The 24,657-nt window shown below is 46.4% G+C and overlaps 2 protein-coding genes across 3 annotated transcripts; both read right to left on the bottom strand.

The window, feature by feature from the left end:
- Positions 1–2,328: 2,328 nt before the first annotated feature.
- Positions 2,329–11,686, bottom strand: SMIM11 (small integral membrane protein 11). 2 transcript variants are annotated; one of them, XM_068424923.1, is made up of 5 exons: positions 11,412–11,685; positions 10,356–10,417; positions 6,301–6,416; positions 4,451–4,630; positions 2,329–2,524 (listed from the first exon to the last, which is right to left on the bottom strand). In XM_068424923.1, the coding sequence occupies exons 3-4, from the start codon at positions 6,379–6,381 to the stop codon at positions 4,463–4,465; spliced, it is 249 nt and encodes an 82-aa protein (XP_068281024.1). In that variant the 5' UTR covers positions 6,382–6,416; positions 10,356–10,417; positions 11,412–11,685; the 3' UTR covers positions 2,329–2,524; positions 4,451–4,462. The 2 variants fall into 2 exon arrangements, with proteins under 2 accessions (XP_068281024.1, XP_068281025.1); XM_068424924.1 differs by lacking the exon at positions 10,356–10,417 and having other exon boundaries at positions 11,412–11,686.
- A 1,657-nt stretch (positions 11,687–13,343) lies between these two features.
- KCNE2 (potassium voltage-gated channel subfamily E regulatory subunit 2) lies at positions 13,344–13,777 on the bottom strand. The gene has a single exon (XM_068395544.1). The coding sequence runs from the start codon at positions 13,775–13,777 to the stop codon at positions 13,400–13,402; it is 378 nt and encodes a 125-aa protein (XP_068251645.1). The 3' UTR covers positions 13,344–13,399.
- Positions 13,778–24,657: the final 10,880 nt, after the last annotated feature.

Here is a 24,657-nt window from a genome sequence, read left to right as displayed (position 1 = left end):
CTATAATAGGATCCTGTGTAGATCCCCTCCTGTCTAACAAGCTGCAGGCTCACACAGACTGAGCACTTCAAGGCTCTCTAGCCTTGCTGCCTCCTCTCACTTGCAGAAACTCAATCGAACTGAATTCTCTATTCCTCTTTCAAACTTGCCAGGACTTACAGGATAACCCTTCTTTCAGTAAGAAACCAGACTTCGAGGTCCCCAGCTGGTTTCTGAACAAGAAACTGAAACAAATCTGAGCTGCTGTCTCCCCCCAGTGTCAGCATATTTTCTTGTTTAAGGCTGCAACTGCAGCACATAGGATGCCCAAGGGTAAAAACACCTGCTGTAACCTATCCAGTGATAGGATAGATCCAAACTCTACCCTGGTATGTCAGAGAACAGATATTGGTTCAGGTTTGGGAATGGATAAGATTACTTCTTATTTTGGGAACTCTAGGATATCAGCCTGCTGTGACATGCATCACAAGCTGTAGGGGTTATCTGTGCTGTAGCGCTACTCTGAAGTTAAGCAAAAAAGCAGCTAGGCTGGACCAGATTTGAAGTCTTACATGTACAATAAGGTTTTCTGATTTGGCTGTAGAGGCAAAAAGGTGGTGATGTGGAGGACTTCTGAGGAGACTCCTCACAGCTGCTTTCTCCCCAGTTCAAGGCAGGGACAAAAAAAGAGGCTCCTTGTGTTAATTCCCTTCTTGCGTATGTTTGGCAAGGTAGGGCCCCAGATTATAATGCCAGTCTGGATTGCTTTAGGTGCTAAACGGTGCCCAGTTGCTTTGATGCTAAATGACTTGCTTTAGAGGGAGATTGTGTACCTTTGATTCCGCTTACAGAGCAACTGTACTGAAGTGGAGAATACTCTGCTTTCAGTTTAAAAAACAAAAAAAAGCTCATTATTACTATTGGTCTAGAAAAATCTACTCTTGGTTGAGAGCCCAAAAAAAATCTAGATTTGGGCCAATATTCAAAGGCAACCGGTGACTGCATGGAGCCAAGACATTGCTTACTTTTGAAGCTGGTGGGCACTACACAGGCCTGACAAATTCCTGTTAAGGTTTGGGCGTGTGGCGCAGCTAAGCACCTAGGTGCATTTTCCTCAATAGCTGTTTAATGGAGGTGTTTAGCGGAGCCTGTTCTCACTGAACACCACAGAGCCATTGAATTAAATTACCATTCAATTCCACCTTTGCATAGACAGATGGCTGCTGAGATCGTAGAGGGAAACGGCTGTTTTGCAGTGGCACTACGAATTCCCTAGCCTGGCAATCCTGAGGCTGCCGTAGCAAGGATATTGCTCTATCCCAGGAATGGGTTTCTGCAACACTTATATTCCCCAGTCACCAAGGTGACCGCAGGAACAGCGAGATTTTAAAAATCACTGCAGTTCCTGGTGAGTAACTGCACCACAGCGAGAGCTTTCTGAGCATCAGTCATATCAGCTGCACACAAACGTAGTCAGGTAACACCTGAAAGAGGGGTACTGCCACAGCATGCGCTGGTGGGACCACAGCAGGCACCTCAGCCTGCAGCCGCAGGGAGAGGGCAGGAGCGAGCCATCCCAGAGGCCTCCCACATCCTGCTGGGCTCCCAAGGCTTCTCTGAGGGCCCTTCACTGCTCCTCTTCCCTCCTTTCCCCTCTCCACTGTCAGATTTCAGCTTCACCTTAACCTCCAGAAGATACATGGATCTAGGAAGTGCTTTATAATGAAAATGTGAAGGCAAACGTACCTGTTGGCACTGCTACACGTGCCTAAGCCTTTATTTCCGTGAAAAAAATCTGCTCTGTTGATTAACCTACCGTGCCCGAGTTTAGCTTATCCTCCAGGATTCCGTGCTACTGCACATGCAGAAACAACCAGTAATGGTAAAGAAAACCCCTCTGCTTCATAGGCCGGGTAGTAAATAGAGAGCCATACACAGTTCTAAGATACTGTGCACAGCAAAATAATCTAAGAAACCTTCTAGCATTAAACTTCCTCAAAGGTTTTCATACTGACTCTGTGATTTGCATTACTCTAAGGAAGTCTTAGGTATGTAAAGTAGTTGGAGAAAGACCTGCCCAGAAAAGCTCCTCTCCTGCATTTGTTCATCTGGATTCAATAAAGGGCCCACAAGTCTCAGATTTACACCCTTGCAGGAAGCAGTTGCTCTGAAGAAGTTGCATAGAGCCCTCCCCATTTCCTTCTGTCTGTCCATGAACCTTGTACACACCCATCACGGATTCAGAGTGTTTTTCTCTTGAAAACCAGCCACCTCCTTGCAGCTAATCTTTAAAAACTGCCTCCCCTGCAGCTCTAACTGTAGCATTTGAGTAACCAGCAACCAAGGCCATTACTTTTTTTACAAAGGATTTTTTTATTGCATAAATAGAGGCTTAGATATTTTGCTGTACATATAAAAATTTGAGATACAGTTTAAGCGAATGTTCCTCTTGAGGGTTTTATTCCTTTGATACATCCTTCATCTACAGGAAGGCTTCACTCTTCCAGGAAAGGAATCCAATGCAAGCTGCCAAGTGTCTGAAAATCTGCAGGGTGGGGAAACAGCAGTGAGAACAGCAGGCACGATATGCTGGCAGCACATGGGCTAAATCTGCCTGCCCACGTGGCACGCTGCAATCGGAGCTAATCACAGCTCTGCGGTGCTGACACTGGAGAACATTTTTAGGGTAGGAGAATTCACCCCTTCTCGCAATCCCATTATAGAAAGACATGGCTGACAGTCCGAGAGACAGCGGAATTTAGGAAGGACTGGGCCTCTGGTGGGCAACACTGGGTGACTGGGCAACTATGGTATTTTCTGTGAAAACAGAACTGCTTTAATGCCAGTCATTCAACAAGGTCAACGTCACATGCTGGACACAGAGGCCCTGTTGGATGAACATGTTACCCTGGCGCAGCAATCCCTTGGGCTAGGGACTCTGCCAGGCAGAACTCCCTGGGACCCAACACTGCACACACAGCACGGTATGTTCTGCCCCCTGCAAGTAGCAGGCTTGCTCACTTGCACAGCAGTGAGCAGGGCAGCCCATCTCTCATTCGTTTAGCAACAGAACTCCATATAACTTACTCTGTCTGACTTAGTCTGCAAAAAAAGAAAGAGGTGTTCTCACAGCCATTTTCCAGTGGCTAGGTAAACTGATTTAAAACAAGAGTTTAAAATGGCACAAGTCTGCCCACAGACAAGTCCTCAATCTGATGTAAACAGGAGACTGAAAAACACCATTGTTTTTGTTGTTTTTCCTATGCGAATGAACCACTTCATTCCCATGGTTATTGCCACGGACCCATTTCTAGTCAGAATTTCCAAACTCTGTTGCACAAAATAAAATAGTGATAGGTTTGAAATCAAAAGTAGTAAACATTTCTAGAAACTGAAACTCTCTTCATATGTGAGGCAATGACCTCAAAAGGGGAAAGTAAGCTTTTTAGTTTAATAAAGTGTAACATTACATCAAACTCCCACTGAGCTTACAAAGGGGAAGCAGGAATAGAATTCCCATTTTGCTGCAAAACAGAGAGAGGTGAAACAAACTGATACAAAAATCACATACCAAGCAAGTCAGGGAATACACTCTTAGCAATAGTCAGCACTCGTTTTGCTAATGGACTTGATCCAATAAGGCAACGGTTGCTTAAAATTTGTAAAAAGTGGGAAGGAATTCAGCACACAGGGAATGAAAACACAAAACTTAAAGAAATTTTGTAATGTTCATTTTGCTCTTTTATGCAGAAAGATGTCCATTTTTCTCAGAGAAGTATATATATGGTGGATGTTACATAGCATAATCTGTAGCATTTCTGTTACCTTGGGAAGCTCCATGGCATGAGATCCGGCACTTCCAGCTAAACTATCTACAATTTGTCACGTATTTAATTAATATGGAATGGCTGATTCTTTTCTATCTTAATTACATGATTTAAGGCCAAGAGGTCTGACTGCATCATCCTGTCTGTCATGCCTCTCATGCATTTTTTGCCAATCTAACCATCTCTTTATTTATCAGGATTTCCTGTGCAATTGGCTTGGTGTAAAAATTCAGGGAGATGAAGAGCAGAGAAGGAATACTGTGCTAAGATCTCCTAAATCACAAAACATGGCTGCCAAGTTTTCTGGTGGCAACTGCAGTCCTTACAAAGAATGGGCATGATATGGGTGTGCAAATACACTGAAGCATCACAGGAGAAAAATATTCATAGAATCATAGAATCGTAGAATGGTTTGGGTTGGAAGGGACCTTAAACATCATCTAGTTCCAACCCCCCTGCCATGGGCAGGGACACCTTCCACTAGACCAGGTTGCTCAGAGCCCCATCCAACCTGGCCTATTAGAACAACTCAGATAATGGTGACAGTTCTAATTGCACAATCCAGATGTATCCAAGCCAAAACATAATGGGATTAATATGTCAATGCCATTATCAAACACCAGGATGTCGAATAAATTCTATACCTAAGAGACTCTTCAATCATCCTTCTTCTCTACTTCTGTTTTAAATTTCTCTTCACGTTCCCTCTTCAGTTTCTCTTCAATTTTTTTGCTCTGGTACATTTTTACTACAGCAAATGCTAAGCAAAGAATCAATGTTTTAGCTGCCAAAATGTACATCAGCAATGGGAAATTCTCCAAAGCCTGAAATGCAAAACAATGTATTTAATCAGTTACTGGAACACTTGGCCAATTAAAAATGAATCTACAGGGATGCTATACAGCTTCCTACAGCAACAGCATTATTCAAAGCAATGGTAATGCTCCTCTAGTCATGCTTTTTTTTTCTGTAGGAAACTTTAAACTAGGCAGATCAACGTCTAAGGGAAAGGACAAAACCAAGTTCACTTCACTCAGGTTTGTATATGAAGCCCCTTTGAACAGGTCTTTGTTGCTTTTGCTTACTTTACAGCAAATGGAATATTGTCATGATCTAGAGCTGAAAAAGAGGAAGAACTGAGTATCTTAGGATAATGGTAAAAGTGGAAATGCTTCTGAAGCATTCTCACATGAGCAATGAATCTGTGCATATCAGCTATCAGATGTGATCCCCAAAGACACTTTTGTGCTCCTAGAAATTTTAAGCCATGGTAGTTTTGCAGTTAACTTGCCTAGATCTAGAAGGTATAAAGGCCTTTTTACTGGAAGAAAAGTAAAAAACCCCACAGTCTCCAATGATTCGGTTTCAGGAGTTTTTAACGCCTGGAACCACCAAAATTGTACAACATATTTCAACGTTATAAAAGCATGCTACTGTAAGTGTACAAGGAGTGGAAAATAAAGGGCAAATGGGTAACCCTGTGGACTCAGAATACAAATATATCAAAAACAGCACAGGCAATCAGTGAAAGCTGTCAATTCCAGAAGAATATTGAAGGTGTGTGAACTTCCCAGCACACTGTTTCAAAGAGCCACCTGGCCAGCAGGATCGGTCCAGTGGTGTGCACAGTAGGTTCACAGTGCCAGCTCCCCCTTAGCGAGCCTCCCAGTACACCCCTGGACCCGTAGCAGGTCTTCCAGCACCTCAGAAAGCTGTTTGGCCGTTGTCAAACTACTGAATTTAGAAAAAGCCTTGTATCCATACATCATTAGTGTGTCCCCTTAAAGTCCACAAATCAGAGGCTCAGGTGAGGTCTTTTATAACACTGATCTCTACAAGCTGCACGTTACCTTTGATATCAGGCCACTCCCCTCTAATTTTGCAAAAAAACCCATCATCCTCTGTCAATCTTCCCACATATTAAAAGTGGCAATCTCTTTAAACCACAGCTCTGCAACACCAGAAAGGTAAATCCAAGGCTTGGGATCAGTGTTGCCCCCTCGATAAATGGTTTGATTTAATATGTTAAAATTGTTAATGCATTAGGTACTTGCTCAAGCATTTCTGTGCCTTACACACGTATCCTGCAGAGTGTTTATAGCCTCAACACACTAAAAGACATAGGGGAGAAAATACCCTCCAGTAACGAAAGGAGCTGAGGAAAGAGCAGCCGGAGAAAAGCCTTGAAAGAGGAAAGCCAGGAGGAGCAGAGGCGAGCAGAGCAGAGCTTGCCTACCAGTACTGCGCTCAGGTCTAAAGTGTGAGGCCCCAACAGCAAGTACTGGGGGCAGCTTGCAAGGTGCAAGCACTTATGGCAAGAAAGGACAACAACAACGAGTCCTCTGTCCCTGAGGTGCAAAGAGTGTGGTGGTTAGACAACCTTTACCTACACAAGGAGACCATCTTTAAACACAGGACCTACCCAACCACATCTTACATGCATCTGCTTGGAAGAGCAGAAATTCACTGCTTTATGAATAGGAAACATTCTCACCTTCCAGTTGAACGCCACCATCTTGGCTGAGTGATGATATTGTCCGTCCTGCAGCAGGTTGCGCCCAGCACCAACTAGCATCACACTTCTAAAGGCACAGACCGGGACAGAAGCATCTTGAAGAAAAGGAAATTTAAAAAGAATTAGTCAATCTGTTGCTACTCAGCATGTCCACCGTGCACCTCTCTGACAAGCTCATCTGCTGCACAGCGCCTGGCAGCGTATCAGTGCCACACGGTTCAGGAATGACCTATATGGGCTTTTTTGGAGCTGACTGACAGGAGCAACGTCCGTGCTGCTGAAGGACAGGGGTTTGACAGGCCCTGGGCAGGTGCCACGCTTGCGCAGAGCGGAGGCTGCGCTTCCACCACGCGCAGCACATCCCAGCAGCTGCCCAGCTGAAAACCCAATTCTGGCTGCTTTCGAAAGTTTGACACGTGTGCACATCACACTGCCCCACTGATGTTTGAGACGTAACGGACAGAAGCACACCCAGAAGAGCCGTCCTGTGGTTTTTAAGCCCATCTGCCCTGTTCGGAGCCTGAATGCCTAACGAATCCTAGTATCTAATATCATTTACTAGCTGTCTCTGATTTACTAATAAATTAATTCTCCATGCAGCCCACAGTAACACAGAAGCGAATCAACCACTCACCTTGAGTGGTCGACATACGTTTCAGAGCTGAACTTCGGGGCTGAGAAATGCCCTAGGGGATGCCGAAGGCTGCAGCACACAGCCACAACACTGCCCTCCAGTCTCTGCTTGCTGCTCCACCAGCGCTGACACCATTTCAGCTGCTGGATTACAAATTAAGCACATTTCCCTGCCTGACCCCCTCGAGGTGTTTCCTGTATGGGTAGCAATAGAGTCACCATCAAAAAAGCAGGAGGAAGCCCTACAGCTTAGTCCAAACCTTCACCAACAGCAGGGCTGAATACATCACCACCACGCCACAACAGCTGCTTCTGACTTTTCTTCAGAAACAGGGAGTCAAGCAAATGTTCTTGCAGCTCCTGCACTGCTCAGCCAGCTTCTTCACAGATGCCCTTATTTCTCCAGCTAGGGAGTCCTCTTCTTGCTTCCTCCCCCAGCTGCAAAATCCTCACCCTGCAGAGACCACCCTGGAAGCGTCACCACGGAGAGACACCACTGGAGATCTCTGTTACCAAGATCGAACTATACCAAAGCAGTGGCATGGCCAACTCGTTTGTCATTCAGTATTTACTGTGTTGATCGTGAGTTGTGCAGCTCCCTTCTGTTGATAAAATGTCACCACAGCTGTGAACTAATGAGTCAGTAGTATTTCACCTCCAGAAAAAAAGGCATTTTAACTTCTGATGTTTCATCCAGAATTTCAGCAACCATGAAGATTTGAAGTCCCCTGCCAGATGGTCACAGCAAAAATCCCACATCAGAGCAGAATCTGGTTCTCAGCGCACGGTTCAGGTGGCTACTGGCTTCTCAATGAAACCCAAGTTACAGAAGCCTGGCTTGATATGAAGGGACTACGCTGCCCAACTGGGGTGTCCTCATCTCAAAATGCTGCCTTGGGTGGGGGCTTCATCAGACACAGTCTTCACTCTTCTCCTAAACTGCTGTAAATTCTGTGCTTCAGTCAGAATAAATTTTGCAACACATTGTAAAGAGGCAAGAATTCAGCCATTCAACGACAGGCTAGCATCTGGCACGTGACGCTGAAAATGGGGTTTTAGTGATTTTTTACGTACAGAAAAAGTTTTAGACTCAGCAAACTTTATCCGAGCCCATCTGTGGGGTCTGATTGCAGGGTACTGTCCCACCAGCAAGAAGCAGCGTATAATGTGTTTCAGAGTGCGCACTCCTGCGAATGCTCTTGGTTGCGAGTCAGTTATTTAAGCATTCAGTGCAACACTTCTGAAATATTTCTGCTCTGCTGAGACATGAGCCTGAATCTGACTGAACTGTGTATCCACCAGGAATAGCTGCACTGAAGTCACAAAGGACAGGAAGTAACGAAATTCTCCCTTTGTTCTGAAGAGTGGTGTTTTGATCCAAAACTTTTCCTGTGAGAGCTGACACTTTTGATGGTCTGCCCTCATCATGTCTTCTGCAGTTGGAACTGAGGGAAGCCACCACTCTCTCCATGTTGCACTCCCACATCCTGTGCCACCAGCCTCTGGTGGTCAAGCACTTCTCGCATTTCGCCTCTTGACTCTTCCAGTCTCCATTTTGAGCCAGACCTTATTAAATACAGCTGAAACCCCAGGACAGAAAAAAAATGGGTGGAGCTGGGGCACAGGGCAGGGAGAAAAAAAGAGGGAAAAGGAGACAAAAAGGCAGGACTCACTTCACATTTGAAAAAAACAATTTGTTAGCACTGAGGTCATCAATTAAAAAGCTCAGATGCTGTGCTTTCAAGGTTGTGATATCTTAAAAGCACACAGGCAACTAAACAGCTGAAGTTTCATGTTTGCCTTTTCAGAGGCAGATAAGGCACAGATAGGAGTTCAGAACACATCTACAGTCAGGCATTGTTCGTTCCCCAGGAAAATGCAAGCTCCCTTAACAAACACAGAGCTACTGGGAACACAAACTGGGCCCCACAGAAGGTCACTATTACCTTCACTCACAACAAAGAGGTCTCGTGTTGAGGCACGTGAGAAAGAAACAGGAGCACTGGGCTCTGCCTGAAGCACTGCCACAGACTCCGTGACAGACACTCCACAAGCTATCCATCACATACTTGTAGAGGATAGGGATAAAATGATATCACTCTCACACGTATCGGTGGCCTTCTTCACCGTGATTGCACCTCGCAATCACTAGCCTATTTACACTTAGACCTCCTCTGTGAAGCAAATCAAGCTATTACAGATGGGAAAGGAAAAGAGGGTCTTCCCATAGCACACATCTCAGCACTGTACTAGCAATCCTCCATTAGCTCCAAATGCTGAGGTCTTCTGAGTGCAAAGCAGATGGAGAGAGTCACCAACACAGCCCTATAGGCTTGTGTCCTCAGCAGGTCTAAAGAGCTCTCAAGGAGGGCTGCACCAAGTCCCAGAGCTAGACTTCAGCTGATACCAGCCCCAGGATCTCTGCACAACGCTGTGTTGTGCAACACAGACCACCCCAGACAAAGGAGCTGGGCCCCAGTCAGATGAGAAGTCTGTGGTAGAATACAGAATTGAATCCAGGACTCTCAGCCACTGAATTACAGCTCCAGTACACCACAGCGACCACATCACAGCCCAGCCATGCACCTCATTGTTTGCTTATGCAGCAGCAGAGTATCAATTGGCCTGCACGCACCCGAAAATGTCCACCCAGGCATCTGGGTACTCACAAACCCACTTGAGTTGTCTTGGCTGAAAGTCTCCCTCAGCCTGCCAATAGCTCCATCTACTCAACAAAATGGGACCCGAGATATTCTTTTGTCTGCTGGGGATTTCTGAGCATCTCCATTTTATCCACTTTGTGAAAAGCTATAAAAGTCACCAGCCTCGGAAAGCACTGAACTACTAGGGTTATATGACTGCATTTAAAATGAAGCGATGGCTGAGCATGTCCCGAGCTAGAAAAGGGGTTTCATTCCACCTGTCTCTTGTTGCTGCTTTCTTTAATGCACATACATCTGGAAGTAAAAAGCATGCTTCACACCTGGACAGTCAGTGGAGGACTCACCACTACACGTGACCTGCTGTGTCATGCATCAGGCTTAGCATCTACAAGACAAGCCTCCTCAAAAAAAAAAAGGCTACCGGGTCATGGGAAAACACAGTAATATGGCAAAGCTCAAAAGCTGCAGAGAAACACAGTGGAAGCAACTGTGAGCCAGAGCTGCTGCACTAAGAATCCATCACAAACCACTGCCACAAGACACAGTGGTTATATTAAGTCCGAAGCACTCAGATCTGTGTACATTTACTGCCCGTATGTGTAGGTAGGTCAAGACATCACTCCATAAAAAGATCTGTGTAATCACTTAGTTTATACTAGTGTCACTGATAAAGAAATCCCTAAACTAACACAAACTCAAGGAATATCAAAAACATAAAGCCATATAAGATCTTCATACCTGAAGAAGCAGAAATAAAAATATTAGTGATTCCTCTGGCAGCTCCTCACATGCTCCAAACACTGGAAAATAAGAATAGGGCAGATGGGATGTATCAGTCATGGTGGCTGGATTAAAATCAAATCAAAACCAAAAATGTCAGTGGCATATCAAACTGTTCCACCTTGGGTTCCAGGGCATCATTTCAGCCATGTCCAAGGGTCCTTGCAAGCTGCAGGCCCTCGCTTGCTGCCACCACCTTTCCCTAGGAGGGTCTGCTGGGCTGGCAGCCTCCACTGCCTCCATTCTGACCCCAGCTTTGCCCTGGTCACCTTCCCTGGTCCCTGCAGCACCAGTGCCCAGCACAGCCAGCAACCCACACATGCACTTGAGGAAACCAAACTTTTTCAACGCATGATAACTTCAGATCCCTCTTTCTTACTTATTTGCTTCATTTTTTTCTTAGGAAAACAACAAAACTCAGCAGATTCCTACACAGTAAAGCACACTTCCAGGCGGCCGTGCATCGTACCCTGCGGCAATACGCCGGGAGACTGCCGAACCAGGCTTGCCTGGGGTTTATAGCCAACAAGCAAGCACGTCTCCAGCAGCTTCCCTCATCCAAGAGGCGGCTGGGAGGCCCCTGGTTACGGCGAGGGAACTTCTGCTGCCACTGAAGGTTACGGCCAGGGAACTTCTGCTGCCACCTCGCACACCAGCCAACGCCAGGGACCAGGGCAGGAATAGGGCCTGTGTGGGGGCCAGGCAGCAGGGTGTGCAGGAGGGCAGGCAGGGGGGCAGGCAGGGGAGGCAGGTGGACAGGCAGCAGGGCAAGCAGGAGAAGGCTGAGGGGAGCTGAGGGTTCTGGGGCTGGCAGGCAGGAGAGCAGGCCGGAGGGCTGGCAGCCGTGCAGGGGAGCAGGCCGGGTCGGGGGCGGGTGTGTGTGTGGGGGGGCGCCCCGCTCCTGCCCGATCTCGCCCCGCCGACCCTGCCAGCCCGCCTCTCCCCCGCCCCGGCGCCGCGGGCGGCCGCGCCAAGGAGGGGTGTGAGGGAAGGCCCGGGGAACACGGCTCCTACCTCACGGGGCGGCCATGGCTCTGGGCGGGAGGGCGCCGCAAACTACATCTCCCAGGAGCGGCAGCGGCAGGGCCCGGCAGGGCAGGGCCCGCTCCCCCGGCGTCGCCTCATTCGCAAACCCGCCGTGCTCCGGCCGCCGCAGAAAGTAGCACGCTGATGTTTTTCCGAAAAAAATAATAATTTGGGGGTAAAGCAATTCCCATACGTCCCGCACGTGTAGGTCCGAGGGCAAAGCAGTCCCGGTCCCCGTCCTCGCAGCCGCCTGCCCGCCACCGGGAAGAGGGGCGGGAGCTGCCGCCCGGTCTTGGCCGGGAGCGGGGCCTGGGCGGGTCGGGGAGCTGCTGGTGTACCTGGACAGGTTCTGCGGGGGTGCTCGTCCCGCTGCCCATTGCCAAAAGCGTCTCTCCGTGGCTGCAGCACGGCCATAGCGCCCCTGCCCACGGGGTGCAGCCCAATGCACTGTACCGGCCTGCGGGCCCCGAGGGCGGGGGCAGCGCGGCAGCCCGGGTGGGGAGCACAACCCTGAGAGCACCAGGGGAGCTGGCGAACACCCACCGGCCTCCCAGGGGAGGTGGGGGAAAGGGGGCGTGCTGGGTGGGGAGAGGCTCAGCAGGTGGCTGTGCTGGGACCCCCAGCGCTCACTGGGGTTATTCAAAGGCCTATCACTGTGCCAGCAAAAGGCACATCTGGAGCGTGGCAACAGCTGCTGTGCCAAATCCCAGGACCGGTCTCCAAAACAAGCCAAAGCTTCCTAACAAAAAAAGCCCTTTTCTTTTTCATTTCTTTTTTAACACAAGCAAAACAAAATTGTCGGAAATGCAGTGCCAGACATGGCTGAAGCATTTTAGCCAAAACTTTCTAAAAACAAGCGACAAGCCCACACGATAGACAGCCAGCATGGGAAATTTTAGCTTAAGCGATTTAAGTCTGGCAACATGAATGGGAGCTAAACCCAGAGTCTCACAAAAGGAAGCACATTTTAATACTACAAGTGTCACCCGTTCTGCTTGTAATTATTCCCTTAGAGCCAGCGTTACTTCAGCACCACAGAAGAAGATAAACCATCTTGAAAAACTATTTCCCAGACAGTGGGAACCAGTACCCAACATGGGAAACACTTAGGAAGCACGGCAATGGGACAACCATGATAGCTGGGTATAGAAATCCCTCCTCTGAAAACCACAAGGCAGGATCTCAGTGTTTTGCACTGAGCCCTGAGTGATGGGATATAACCAGTGCCTCCATCATCCAGCTTCCACCCCAGATAGATTGCTGTGGAGAACCAAGGAGCAGCAGAAGAGACAGCTTGGCCAGCTATGGACTTGAGGAGGACAGATGATGAACCTCTGGAAGCTGCCCTAGACAACCAGGACATGTTCCGAGATGAGACTGCTAATTTAGCAGCTCTTCTGCTATAAAACAGGCCTTGTTAGAATGCCATGAGTCAATCTTTGCTGCCAATGAATAATGAAGTCAAAATGGGAGCCAGATCATTTAAAAAATAGTTTGGAATGAATGTGTGTAGGTATAGGTTACCTCCTATGATTCATAACATAACACATTGTTCAGTCAATAGATGGAGATTTTGATATTTTACTGTACATTTTCAAGTTATTTTTAAGATGGGCTTAACTCATACAGTTTGGATCTAAATCATCACTTTTGACCACTAATTCACAGTTATTCTGGGGTGGGAACATCCAGATCTGCTTCTGGATTTAAAAAATGCTTTAAAAAAATCAAGTTATTCATTCTCTTGGTTTTATTTTCCCGAAGAACAGAATATCAAAGCAAAGCACAATCATGCATTTTTATTGGGTGTTCCCCGAGCAGTTGTGCCAAAGTCCTCATGGGAAACAGTAATGTTGATTTCCTTAGCACTTTTCCTCAGACATTGACCTGTCTGTTAATTTAATGAACAGTTTCACAGCTATTTATAATTCCGGTGAGTTCCCTGCATGTGACTTTATGCTGATGTTTCCAAGAAGTCAAGGTGATTCAGGGCTTGTTTTGTCCTTTGCACCCAAGTTTTCATGGATCACACATTTGAGGTCTTCTCGATTCAGAACCTGGCTTTTATACTTCTCGCCCCAGTCCTCAACGATGTACTGATGATAGGGGTCATTGGAGTGCTCTCGCCTCTTTGATTTCACAGTACTCACCAAGATCGCCACAATAATGAAGGAAAACATCCCAATCATCACCATCAAATAAAGGATAACATAGTCAAAGTTTTCAGCATCAACCCTGGCTTGCAGTTTATCCGCTGCTTCCGTCATGTTTTTCCTCCAGCTATTCATGTAAGTGAGAAAGGTTTCCTTGAAAATATCTTCCACCGCCCAAGTGAAGTTTTGCATTTCAGCCATCCTTGCAAGGTTACTAAAGACAACATGATAATTATTTTAATCAAATATCTGTAATAAAACAGTTACATTGGTTTCTTTTGTCTGCATTATGGCAATTAAATAACACCTGCCGCTTGCCAGTGAAAATGTAGTACCAATTTTAGATCAACTGAGAATCCTCATCTCTGAGTGGTTCAATATGTTCAGAGACCCAAGGAGGTCTTACTCCAGTTTTCGCTCAGGTCAATTTTGCACTGTGGGAAGCCAAATAAGCTTTGGTGAAATCCAGTGAGCGTGGATGCCCGTGGCCTACGTCACAGAGGTTGAGGCACACTGCCTTTCTGACTGAGGCAGTAAGCTCTTGAGAAGCTCTGAGAAAAGCCACTGTCCTTTTCTGCCTTTCCTACATGAAGAGGAGGGTGTGACTGCATTGCAGCCTGCTAGCCTGCAAAAAGCAAAGGGTCTGATACAGGATTTCAGTCTGATGCTCCTGTATAGCACCCATCCTTCAATGCTTCAGGCCAGCCGAGCCCTACAACATGTGGCAAAGCTTCTACAAATAGTCACTCGATCTCAGTGCAGTCTTTGGGCAACGATGAACTTACTGCAGCCTGTGGTAAAGGGTGGTGAATTTTCATCACTAATGAGACATTGCAGTGTCTTTCGAACTTGAGTTCAGCAATTTACCTTCCTCTGCTTGTTGGACTAGCCTTGCGATACCAGCGTGCACAGAACAGGCACGCGCACACAGAATAACGCAGGTACACATGCATGTAGGTCTCTCTGCAATCATACACTCACACACACTCAAACACAGAGGATAAAGGTAATCTAATGAAAGTAAGCAAGCTGTAAGAAAATCCAAATACAAACTGCCTTGATTTTTTTTTAATGTAAAATCTCTCTGCTTTTTCTTTGATTCAGAACAAAAAATTACTATGTTTTTTCAATGGGAAATAAAGAATTACCAACAGAAACTTACCTTTCCTGTGTCCTCCTCTAATAAGATTCACAGTAAAAATCAGGATTTTAAAACTCCACTGGGTAATATGATGATACTCTTGAGAGGAGCAGAGATATCTTAAAGTTTAAGTAGCCTCCAGCCTGCATAAGGCTATAAGCACTTTTCTGTTAAGTAAGTGCCTTATACTGCACGCTTTATGTTTATATTAAATTTAATGCTAAATCTAATCTCACCTGGAAAGTCAAATATTGGCTGACAGCTTACATCAGTCATCCTGTCAGATGCTGAGTACTACTCTTTATGGTTATTACTGCAGTTCCATATATTGTAAAAGAGCACTGTTGTGCTTTCCTAGGGGTAAACATTGATGCAGCTCGGTCTTTGTTGACCCAGACAGAATAAGAGTAAAGATGAGCTCTACAAAATAATGATAATAATGGTATTAGTAATAATTCCCTTGGCTGATATGGGCATGAGAGGCTGAGCACTGAGCAGGCAGGGCAAAAGGTCTGTCAGCCTGACAGGCTGCCTAGCACCCAAAGGGAAGAATTTTCTGCTCCTTCGCTTCCCCTGGGTGGCTAGCGATATGTGTCTTCTGTCTCTTCTCTGGTCTTTCTCCTTTCCGCGTTTCGTGTTTCCCCTGCCCTTTGCCATAAGCTCAGCCTTTCTCTCCCTTTCCCTGGATTCCCCACATGGTTTGCCTTTCTTCTTCTTCCACTAGGATCATGCTTGTTAGTGACCAACCCCTCCATGAAGCCCTTGCTGTGAGAAGCAGGTCCTTGGACACAGCCAAGACCATTCTCTCTGAGCTCTGCTCTGCATGCACCTCACTCATGATCTGGAGTGGGAAAATACAAAAACTTATTGAAAAAAAAAAAGCAGAATTAATTAATATTGATTTTATTTCTAGCAAATAGCGCATGCTGACACCTAACTGAAAGGCTCCAAGTCACACCTTAGAAAACAGCAGCGTGCTCAGTGAAATGAGACAACTTTGTTTTCAGTTGGCAGCGGTTCCCAGCTGTGATGGGGACATCCAAGGGAGGGGGATTAGGCTGAGACTGTGGTGCGAAGTGCTTCACAAGCACATGGGCTGGGACAGACTTCCTGTAAAAAATATTTTCGTATTACAGGTAGTCCTGCCTAAGCAATTTGCAGAGAAAGCAGTTTCTCAGGTAGCTCTGCTTTGAGGAAGATAAAGCAAGCATGGACTACCACTGACTCAACAGTGCACATCAGAAAAAGGGAGATGCGCTCTTGGTACGGAAAAGTGTTAATCCTTGAGGAAGCCCTGCTAGTGCCGTGCTGCTGACATTGTCATGGTTACTGCTATCATTTCTACCGGATGATTTTTTGTGCACGAACGCCTCCCAGCACAGGGGCAAGCTGCTGGTAGCATTTCCTCTCTGATCCCCCGCTTCTCTCTGGCAGGTTCCCATGTGCCCTCAGCTTGGCCTTTCGAAGTCGAGGTAGCTGGCAAGCTGCTGCTGTTTGATGAATCTTTGTAATCCGGAGGGACCGCGGCAAGTCCAGCCTCCTGCCTTGTGCAGCCAGAGACGCGCCCTGGTTGGTCCCGGCTGAATAAAGGCGCTCGGAGCCACCAGCGTGCTGTTAGAGGAGCACCCAAATGCAGGGCTGTGAGCCTCGCTATGGAAATGAGAGAGGAGCCATAGCCCTGGAGGTTCCCAAGCAGAGTAGCTTGGGAACTGCTGCCCTGGACTGCCAATAACCAGTTGAAACGACTTATCACTCCTTCAACGAACCTCTTCTACCGTCTGTCCCTGGCCAGTCCCTTTTGGCCATTTGCAGGCATACACTCACACACGCACACAGGCATACCTACATATATAAAAGATACATATGCTGTCAAGCAGATATGAAATTTAGCTGCCAACTCTGTTTTCAACCACACCAGAAGAGTCCTTGAATAATCCCATACTGCTGCATGTCCCCCTGAAGATCACATTTGCTCAGGGTTTGCTTAGTCTCTAAAGCAATGAGGTGATCAAGGACAGACAGCGTGGAACTGCCTAAAAAGAAGGAGGGGCAGCCAAATGTCTGGGGCAGGAAAAGTGACTGTCTTAATATTACTCTCCCAAATGGAGACTTATATTAAGCAAAATGCTCCTGATCTCAGTGGAGAGAGGTAGGAACAGCTGGTTGAGCCTCCTGTCTCTACTCCAAGAATGGCTAGGTCATGGCAATCAGGAAGAGTCCCTGGTGACTGGAAGAAGGCAAATGTCTTGCTCCTCCTTGAGAAGGGCAATGATGACCCAGGGAGCTGAAGCATGATCAACTACATCTCAAACCATGTGACAATTAAGGGACAAATCCTTCTGGAATCCATTATCAGGCATGATAAAGGTGATTGGAAACAGCCAGCATAGATTTACCAAGGGCAAATTGTGCCTGCCTGATCAAGCTGATTGATTGCTTTCTATTACAAGATGATGGGAGGACTGTTTCAGTGGATGACGGCAGAGTGGTAGTAATGGTTTACCTTCACTTTAGCAAGGTTTCAGCATGGTCTCTCATAATACCCTTGTAGCCAGATTGGAGAGATATGGACCAGATGTGTGGACTCCAGAACTAGCTGGACCACTGTCATGGGCAAGATAGAGTAAATGACAATCCATAGCAGATCTGGATGCTGGGCTTTGTGTCAGAACCAAGGAGATCATTAGTGCTCTTATACCCATCTGCCAGCTCCATCACAGCGACTGACCATTCACTGATGAGGCAGTGCTGTGGCAACATCTGCTCTCGCCTCCCAGGTGTTGAGAAGCAGGTGGGTCCATCCTGTGACAGGGTGATGTCATCAGCAGGAGGCACACCACATGTAAACATGCACAGTATTTAACAATTAGTAATAAGCAACATTACAGTTGGATGTATTTTCACATGTAGCAGACCTGTGGTCTTGAAGGCACCATTCGAGGAAAACATTTTCTTTTTACATGTACAATAGGCTCAGAACTGAATGATATTCGATTGTTCATAACCTGCATGACTGATAACCCTTCCATGACTGTTTAGCAATGTATTCATTTGTTGACTATTTTACAAATCCTTTGTTAGTCTTACTGGTGAGATGGTGAAGAAGGTAGCAGACATACTGAAGATGATGTGATTAGACCCAGATCTCATAGGAGGGTTTATGTGAGTTCATTAGCAATTCATCTCTCCCAACATTTTGCAATATCTATTGTAAGTGCATAAAGGGATACTCATAAATAAACACAAACTTGCATACACATAACATACGTAGTTCAGTATCTGTAGGATTGGAATGGGGTGCTCAATTTTCTGTGTTTCCTGTAGAAGATAAGATTAACAGAAGATTGTTATTAATAGTGATCTTCGTTCCCCAGACATTTCCCTTCATAGGAGCTTCCAGTGTACTCGGTCACTTTTTCCCAGTCCTCCATCAGTTGTTCCCCCATATTCTCTACAATAAACAGACAAACTTTACACTTTATTTTAATCAGCAGCTGATATATTTATATACAGCTTTTGCCATCTTCTTTTCCTTCCTTTTCTTTAAAGTAAGGAAATTAACCGTACATAATTCATGAATTACAGGATTCACTACTTAGGATAATTAATTTTATAGGGTTAATTCTTAGAAACAAAAGAATATAGGTGTTAAGTGTGGTTATTGGAGAGCTATGAATATCCTTTCATATGTATCCATGTAATTTTCCTTTTGTGTTTCTTCTGTTCTAGTTAACTCATAATATTGTACTATTCACTGCGCCTTTCAGACCTCAAACCTTTGTATACACAGGCTTAACCCACAATCTTCTCAGCCTTTAACTACTGATATGCTCTACTGCTAACTACTGATACTTAGAGTGCTGATAGCGTTTAATTAGTTTCCCACTGCTTTAAACTTTTTACCTTCTTGATAGCCGTCCTAAATTCCTTCTGGTATTTACATATTTGCTTAAAAGAGCATTAGTGAAGTCAGCAGTTCTGTCCCTGGGTCTGACTGCTGCTTTTCAACTTCTTGTCTGTCGGTTGATCACCCTGTAAAACAAAAAGACCCCCCAAGGCCACTAGGTTTTTATAGTTTGGCTTTAACTGTGACTGCTGAAACCTTTCCTCTTAAGATTACTCAAGATTACATCTATTAATTAAGTTTGAACTGTTTCTTTATGTTGATTTTTCTTTATAATCTAATTTTTACTACATCTTGGGAAATTTTCCAGCTCCTTCTGGTTTCTCATAACAGTGCTGGTAATTAAAGATGCTGCCTCTTTACTTTTTGTTTTGCAGCTGTGCTTCTAGGTCTCTTACCTGTTTCTAGCATTCTTGTGCTGAGCCTCTGCAGTGGGTCAGCATGTGTAAGCCACCACCTCTCCAGGAGCTTTGACTTTCACCTCTCGAACATTTAATTCTTCTGCTGCTGTTTCCCATTCCTCTAAGCAAGACATTGTGCTTCATTTTCTTTCTGCATTCACCCCATGCATGATGGATGTTATTTTCTTTCCCAGGGTAAGGGAGTTAGGATTGGTACAGCTTTTCCTCTCAAGGGTATGGTTTTCAGCACCACTGGGAGTTTTGATGTCTTGCCCTGCACAGGTTGGGTTTTGTTTTTAAGTGAGGAAATCCTGTCGCAATTGTTTATTTCTTAGGCAACTAACTGCTCTTTCATCTTTCAGGGAGCAGAGTTTACGGGTTTCATCCTTAGCCTATTTTCTGGGGCCTTTGTCTGCTCAAAGGTAAATACATTTGGTGGTTCAACAGTTGGGGTATTCTGTTTTTCTGAGAGACCTGAGACTTAATTGCATGTTACATAGTTTGATCAGCTATTATAACACTTGGGGTATGTTTGCGAAAGTATTAACTCCCATCCTTTCACATAGGATCTGGTATGGGTGTCAGCCGAGAGGAAAAGCTGATCTGCTGGGAGGCTGGCTACCATTCGGAGGGAACTTGACAGGCTGTCCCCAAAATGTTAATAGCTGGTAAAAACCTATCTCTAAATATTAGTGTAACTCCGGTCTGAAGATTGCTCCCTCGTCACATCAGAGACCCACATCAGGATGCACTGTCCTTAATATCTTGTATAAAAGCAATGAAAAGAGTGCAGCCAGTGGAGAGGGACACCTGGAATGGTCCTTTGTGACTAAATAAAAATATGTTTGACAAAGCAATATTTTCCACTCATCACAGAAGTGAGAGGAAAAACATTCAGAAGGAAAGAGAATTTTAACCATATTTTGTTATGCAGTACAAGCATAAGCAAGGTTGTGAGGAAAACCCTTTGTGCCTATGAGAAGAGAGTGTATCTCATCAGCATGTGTTCGACAGTGAGGGACTCCAGCCTAAGCAGTTTCTCCAACCCTGAATGCCTGAAAAAAACAACCAGTCAGAACAAGTTGGGTCCTGAACACTGACTGTGTCTGGTACCTGGACTGCACTGCAACTGAGGTGCAGGCACCTGCCACCTTGCCAAGAAATGCATTGCTCCCCTTAGCCTGAGCTGCAGGGATGGAGAAATCGTGGCCAGGCAGATACTGCAGTCATTCAGATTTGTTGCTATGGTTTTATGTGTTGCTGTTGCAAAAGCTTTAGGTGATAAATAAGGGCGTTGCCTGCACATAGTGTTTAAATGAAAAAGCAAACACTAATATTTCACCATGTCCAATGCTTAGCTTCTAGTGACTTAAGGAAATTCACTCCTCAGCCTCTTTGAGATCACCCTTCTGAAAGCAAGATGGAAAATAAACACCTTTCCAAACAATGACCACAGAGATGGCTTTTGCTCGGACAGATAGCTCTGAGGGAAGTGTTGTCCAACACGCTACAGGTAAAGGGCATCCCCACATCAGCCCAGGAGAACATGAGCTGCTGAGTGACCTCCACTCCCAGCACGGACAATGGAGATGGTGCCTCATGCACCACTGATAAAGGGCGCAGCAGCTGGTGGGCCTGCGCCCCTCCTGTCTGCTGATACCAGGGTAAGACTAACAAGGGCTGCCTGTTATGGCCAGGTGCCCATTAACACTTCAGTGTGTGTGCCTGTGCACAGGCTAATCAGCTGTTATGGAAACCCCATCCTCGCTGCAGCCCAGGCAGCCAAAGGGGTCCTGAAAGGCAGATTGGGCTGTCAGCTCCCAGCCTGACCTCTTCACACTGCCACAGCCTGAGGACAGCGTCCTTCTGGCTGGGATGATAAGATGTGGTACCTTGAACATGTGTGTCCCTCAGAGAAGAAAAGAAACCTGAAATGCCCGCACAGGTTCCCTCCTAAGTATGGGGTGGATTTCCACCAGACTTTCAGCTGTAATTAAAACATTGTTGCCTGCAGCTAAACTGCAGTGCACCACCCACAGTTATCTGAAGGCAAGGTCCTGCTCAAGGCCAGTGTCATGGAAGGCAAAGTTAATAACCGACAGCAACATTTTTGTTCCTAACAGATTAAGCTGAATCTGTCCTTTGGATGGGAAGCTGCAGGTCAGTTGCTTGCTGGGTTGTAGGTAGGAACCACAAAGCTCTGCAGACACACTCACACCTCCCACGTGCACAAGCGCACTCAACATCGCTGCCCTCTGCTCCTCACCCACACTCCCCAGGCCTTTATGGAGGTATACAGTCAGTAGCTCAGCCAGAGCAGTTACAGAGCTGGAGAGATGGTAGTAAAGAGCTGGATGGGGAGTATAAATGTCACCTAGGGCAGTGCACACAGTGCGGTACTGGCTGTGCCCACCTGCCCTCTGCTTCCATGGAGTATCTTTGAAAACCACAGGTCATTTGCCATCAGTGGTTTGAACTAGCACCTATGGTGGTATGGAGGTACCACTGTCCCTCATGCCCCCCACCAGGCCTGGGATCTGGGCCCTCTGCCCTGGGAGCCCCTATAGTGCTCTGATGCTTATACACTTGACAGCTACGCTCCTGGTCCTGGAAATAAAATTACATCATGATCCATCAGTCTCAAATGTGGTTTTTTTTTTTGTATTGGCATTTGCTCTGACAAACACTGTCTGTATAGCTAAAGACTGACTAAAAAAGTGTGAGCCATGCACTTCAATTAACAGAGAGAATAAGACCTTCTGAGACATTAAAGGTAGTGACTGCTATTCTCACATAGAAATGCTTGCCCTGTGCAGAGCCAGCACAGCCTAAGACTTAGATATCATCTATACCTGCACCTCAATTTGACTTCCAGTGACGTCCACTGCTGAACATGATGAGAGATGAATGTTTCTTCCTTCTGCATGCATTGGCTCTTTAGGTGCCTGGGCCGGGGAAATGAAACAGCTCTTTCCATGTTCTCTCCACTTCACTGCAAGGCATCCAGAGGCAGGCAAAGCAGACCCTAGGCGGTGCGAGAGGGCCAAAGGTATGTGCTTTGGTCCCAGGCTGACCTGAGGGTTTGTTTGGGATTGCACCAGGTCGCAGTTCACAGAAATTGCAGCATGGATGTACCATGGTAGCAGGCATCATGCCACACCTGCTCTCTAGCAAAAAGCCATTTCTCACAACCAAACTCACTTGACCCTGGGGTCTCCTTAAGAGTGAGCTGCTAGTATCGAGGAGTTTTCTGGCGAATGGAAACTGGGAGAGGCATGCTTGCTGAAACCACGTTTTATTGCAAAGTCTTGTCCTCATAAAGCAGAGGGAAGGGAGAGTAGTAGTTACAGCAACAGGCCAAGGGTTTGGCAGGAGATCATCGCCCTGACAGAGGTCACTGATTGCAACAGCTCCTCTGGGCAGGGGCAGCTCAGAGCTTCTGATGGGGCTGAATGCCCACAGTGACACTGCCTGGCTTCAAGTCTTGTTCTGTCTCCTTTCGTATCCTAACCGCAGAGGGTGGCCTGTAAGCTGGATCCAAATCCTGACTGAGTCTCTTGAGTCTTTACAAAAGGGACTTGTCCCCTTCTTTCTTCACACAGTGTGCTGCTAAGCTGTGGACAGAGGACACTGTAGATGCTAGTAGGTGGCAAGCATTCAAAAGTGATTAGATTGATTCACAGAAGAAAAATGCATCAAGAGTATTTGAGTAAAAAGACGTCATGCCCTGTCACCGCAGGCTGCTGAGGATTATTCTGGGGAAGCCTGACTACATGCTTGCTCCACTTTTATGTTCTTTCTTAGGCTTCCAGGTTTGTCCATTCCGACTGTTTTCTTTACTTAACAAAACCTCCCCACCCTGTCTGGTAAAGGGGAGGGAGAGGCAGGAAAGAGGACAGTGGGAAAAGAAAAAAAGCACGTAGGAAGCAATGTGTCCAGTGCACAACAGAGAAAACAAAGGGCAGCGTGTAAATGTCACCAGGATGCTCCCATCAAACCTCCCTCTCTGGGGGCAAGGGTGCCATGACTTGATGGAGCTTCAGATGGGACAAGGTAAATAAAAAGAGGAGGGCAGGGGAGCAGCCAGAGCCTTGCTAGGAGGCTCTGCAGGGGTCAGAAGAGAGATCACAACGTGCCACCCTCAGGGTGCTTGTGTGCCAGGGTGTCCCTCTTGCTACAGAAGGCTAGACAGACTCGTGGCCAACCCAGGATAGACATCCTTATGTTGTTGTAGCCCACTGATGCATCAGAGTGGGCTTCAGCCCCGAGTTTAGTGACACCAATGTAGAGTCACAGCTGAGAGGTGGATCAGGACAGAGGTGCAGGGGTACTTAGGCCAGCTTTGGTACCAGCCCTCCCACGGACTGCCCCTCCGGCACAGCCCAGTTTGTAAGCAAGCTAGTACTGCAGTGCTGGCTCTAGTGAAGTCCACAGAAGCCAGCAGGGAATTTAGATGGAATGGAGCAAGGAGACCCTAACCTAGAGCTGGAGTTACTGCCACTACCCACTTTCACAGGGCTTGATGTTGTTAACTCACACGTCTGCAGACTTATGGACTTGTTGCTGAAAAGTGGCATGTATGAGTGAATCATCTGTTTTCATAACTCCTCAGCAAAACAAGTAGTCTGATTCACATGGGCAGGAGAGTTCAACCATTTCTCCAGGAAGGCTGCTGCAACTCCTTAGCAAAGATGCATTTCAGGACACGTTTTAAAGCAGTGGTGTTTAGATGACAGAGAACTGAAGTCAGGGATTAAATTCTAAACCCCCTGGTCTCTGAAAAATTACAAGACACTTTTGGGCCTTTCAAGTTCTGTTGGAAGCATTTCCTCATATTACTGAGCACTGCAGATCCTGACAGCAGATCTGTTACTAGTCCAGTGGATAGATCTACACAGACAACTTCACCTGCTCCAGAACAACAAGCATGATTTAAACCAGCTTGCAGCCATATGTAAAAGACTCTGCCTTACCTCACACTTGATCTCTCCCCTACCAGATGCATTCAGCCAGTGATCAAGACTTGACTCCTGCATGGCCATGAGATGCTTCAGCTCAGGACAGGATTCCTTTGAAAGTCTGGCGGGTAGCGAGGTACCACTGCCCCATTTCTCAGAGGCTGTGAGAGGAAGCACTTTCAGAGCAGCATGCCTTCCCAGTGGGTACCCGCGGGAGCCAGTGACTGGGAGAAGCTGAGAATTAAAGTGCTTGCCAAACAGCATGCTTGTCTCCCGCTATCCAGAGCCTAGGGCAAACCAGTCCCTTTTGCACAGGAGCTAAATGAAAGTGCCTGCAAACAGCACAGTCTCACGTTAAGCAACTTTGTGTTTAAAACTGCACCTTTGTCCATATGGCTACATGCACATGTATGCCTGCATACAAACATACATGTTTATGTATTTTAATCTCTTCTATTTGTAAAAGCTATATGAGTGTTTTACTAAGGAGTCCTGGAGGAGAAATGGACTGGAGACCCCAAAATACAACCTGAGGCTTGCAGAGGCTGAGCTTAAGATGGAAAGTCCGATAAGAGAGCAAGTCAGGGTGCAAATCTCTGATATTTAATGCAGGAGCAGAACGGAGCTCAGCTCACTACTTGATCTGCACCTGTGCAGACACAGCCCTCAGTGTTAGC

Source organism: Nyctibius grandis, chromosome 2 (genome assembly GCF_013368605.1).
Source record: "Nyctibius grandis isolate bNycGra1 chromosome 2, bNycGra1.pri, whole genome shotgun sequence".
Classification (NCBI taxonomy): Eukaryota; Metazoa; Chordata; class Aves; order Nyctibiiformes; family Nyctibiidae; genus Nyctibius; species Nyctibius grandis.
This window is presented reverse-complemented; position numbering and strand designations above follow the sequence as displayed.

Coding starts and splice junctions, on each gene's coding strand:
- KCNE2 (XM_068395544.1), bottom strand. CDS start 13,777: ATGGCTGAAATGCAAAACTTCACTTGGGCGGTGGAAGATATTTTCAAG.
- SMIM11 (XM_068424924.1), bottom strand. CDS start 6,381: ATGCTAGTTGGTGCTGGGCGCAACCTGCTGCAGGACGGACAATATCAT. Junction 4,631..6,300: donor TGGTGGCGTTCAACTGGAAG/GTGAGAATGTTT, acceptor TTTGCATTTCAG/GCTTTGGAGAATTTCCCATT.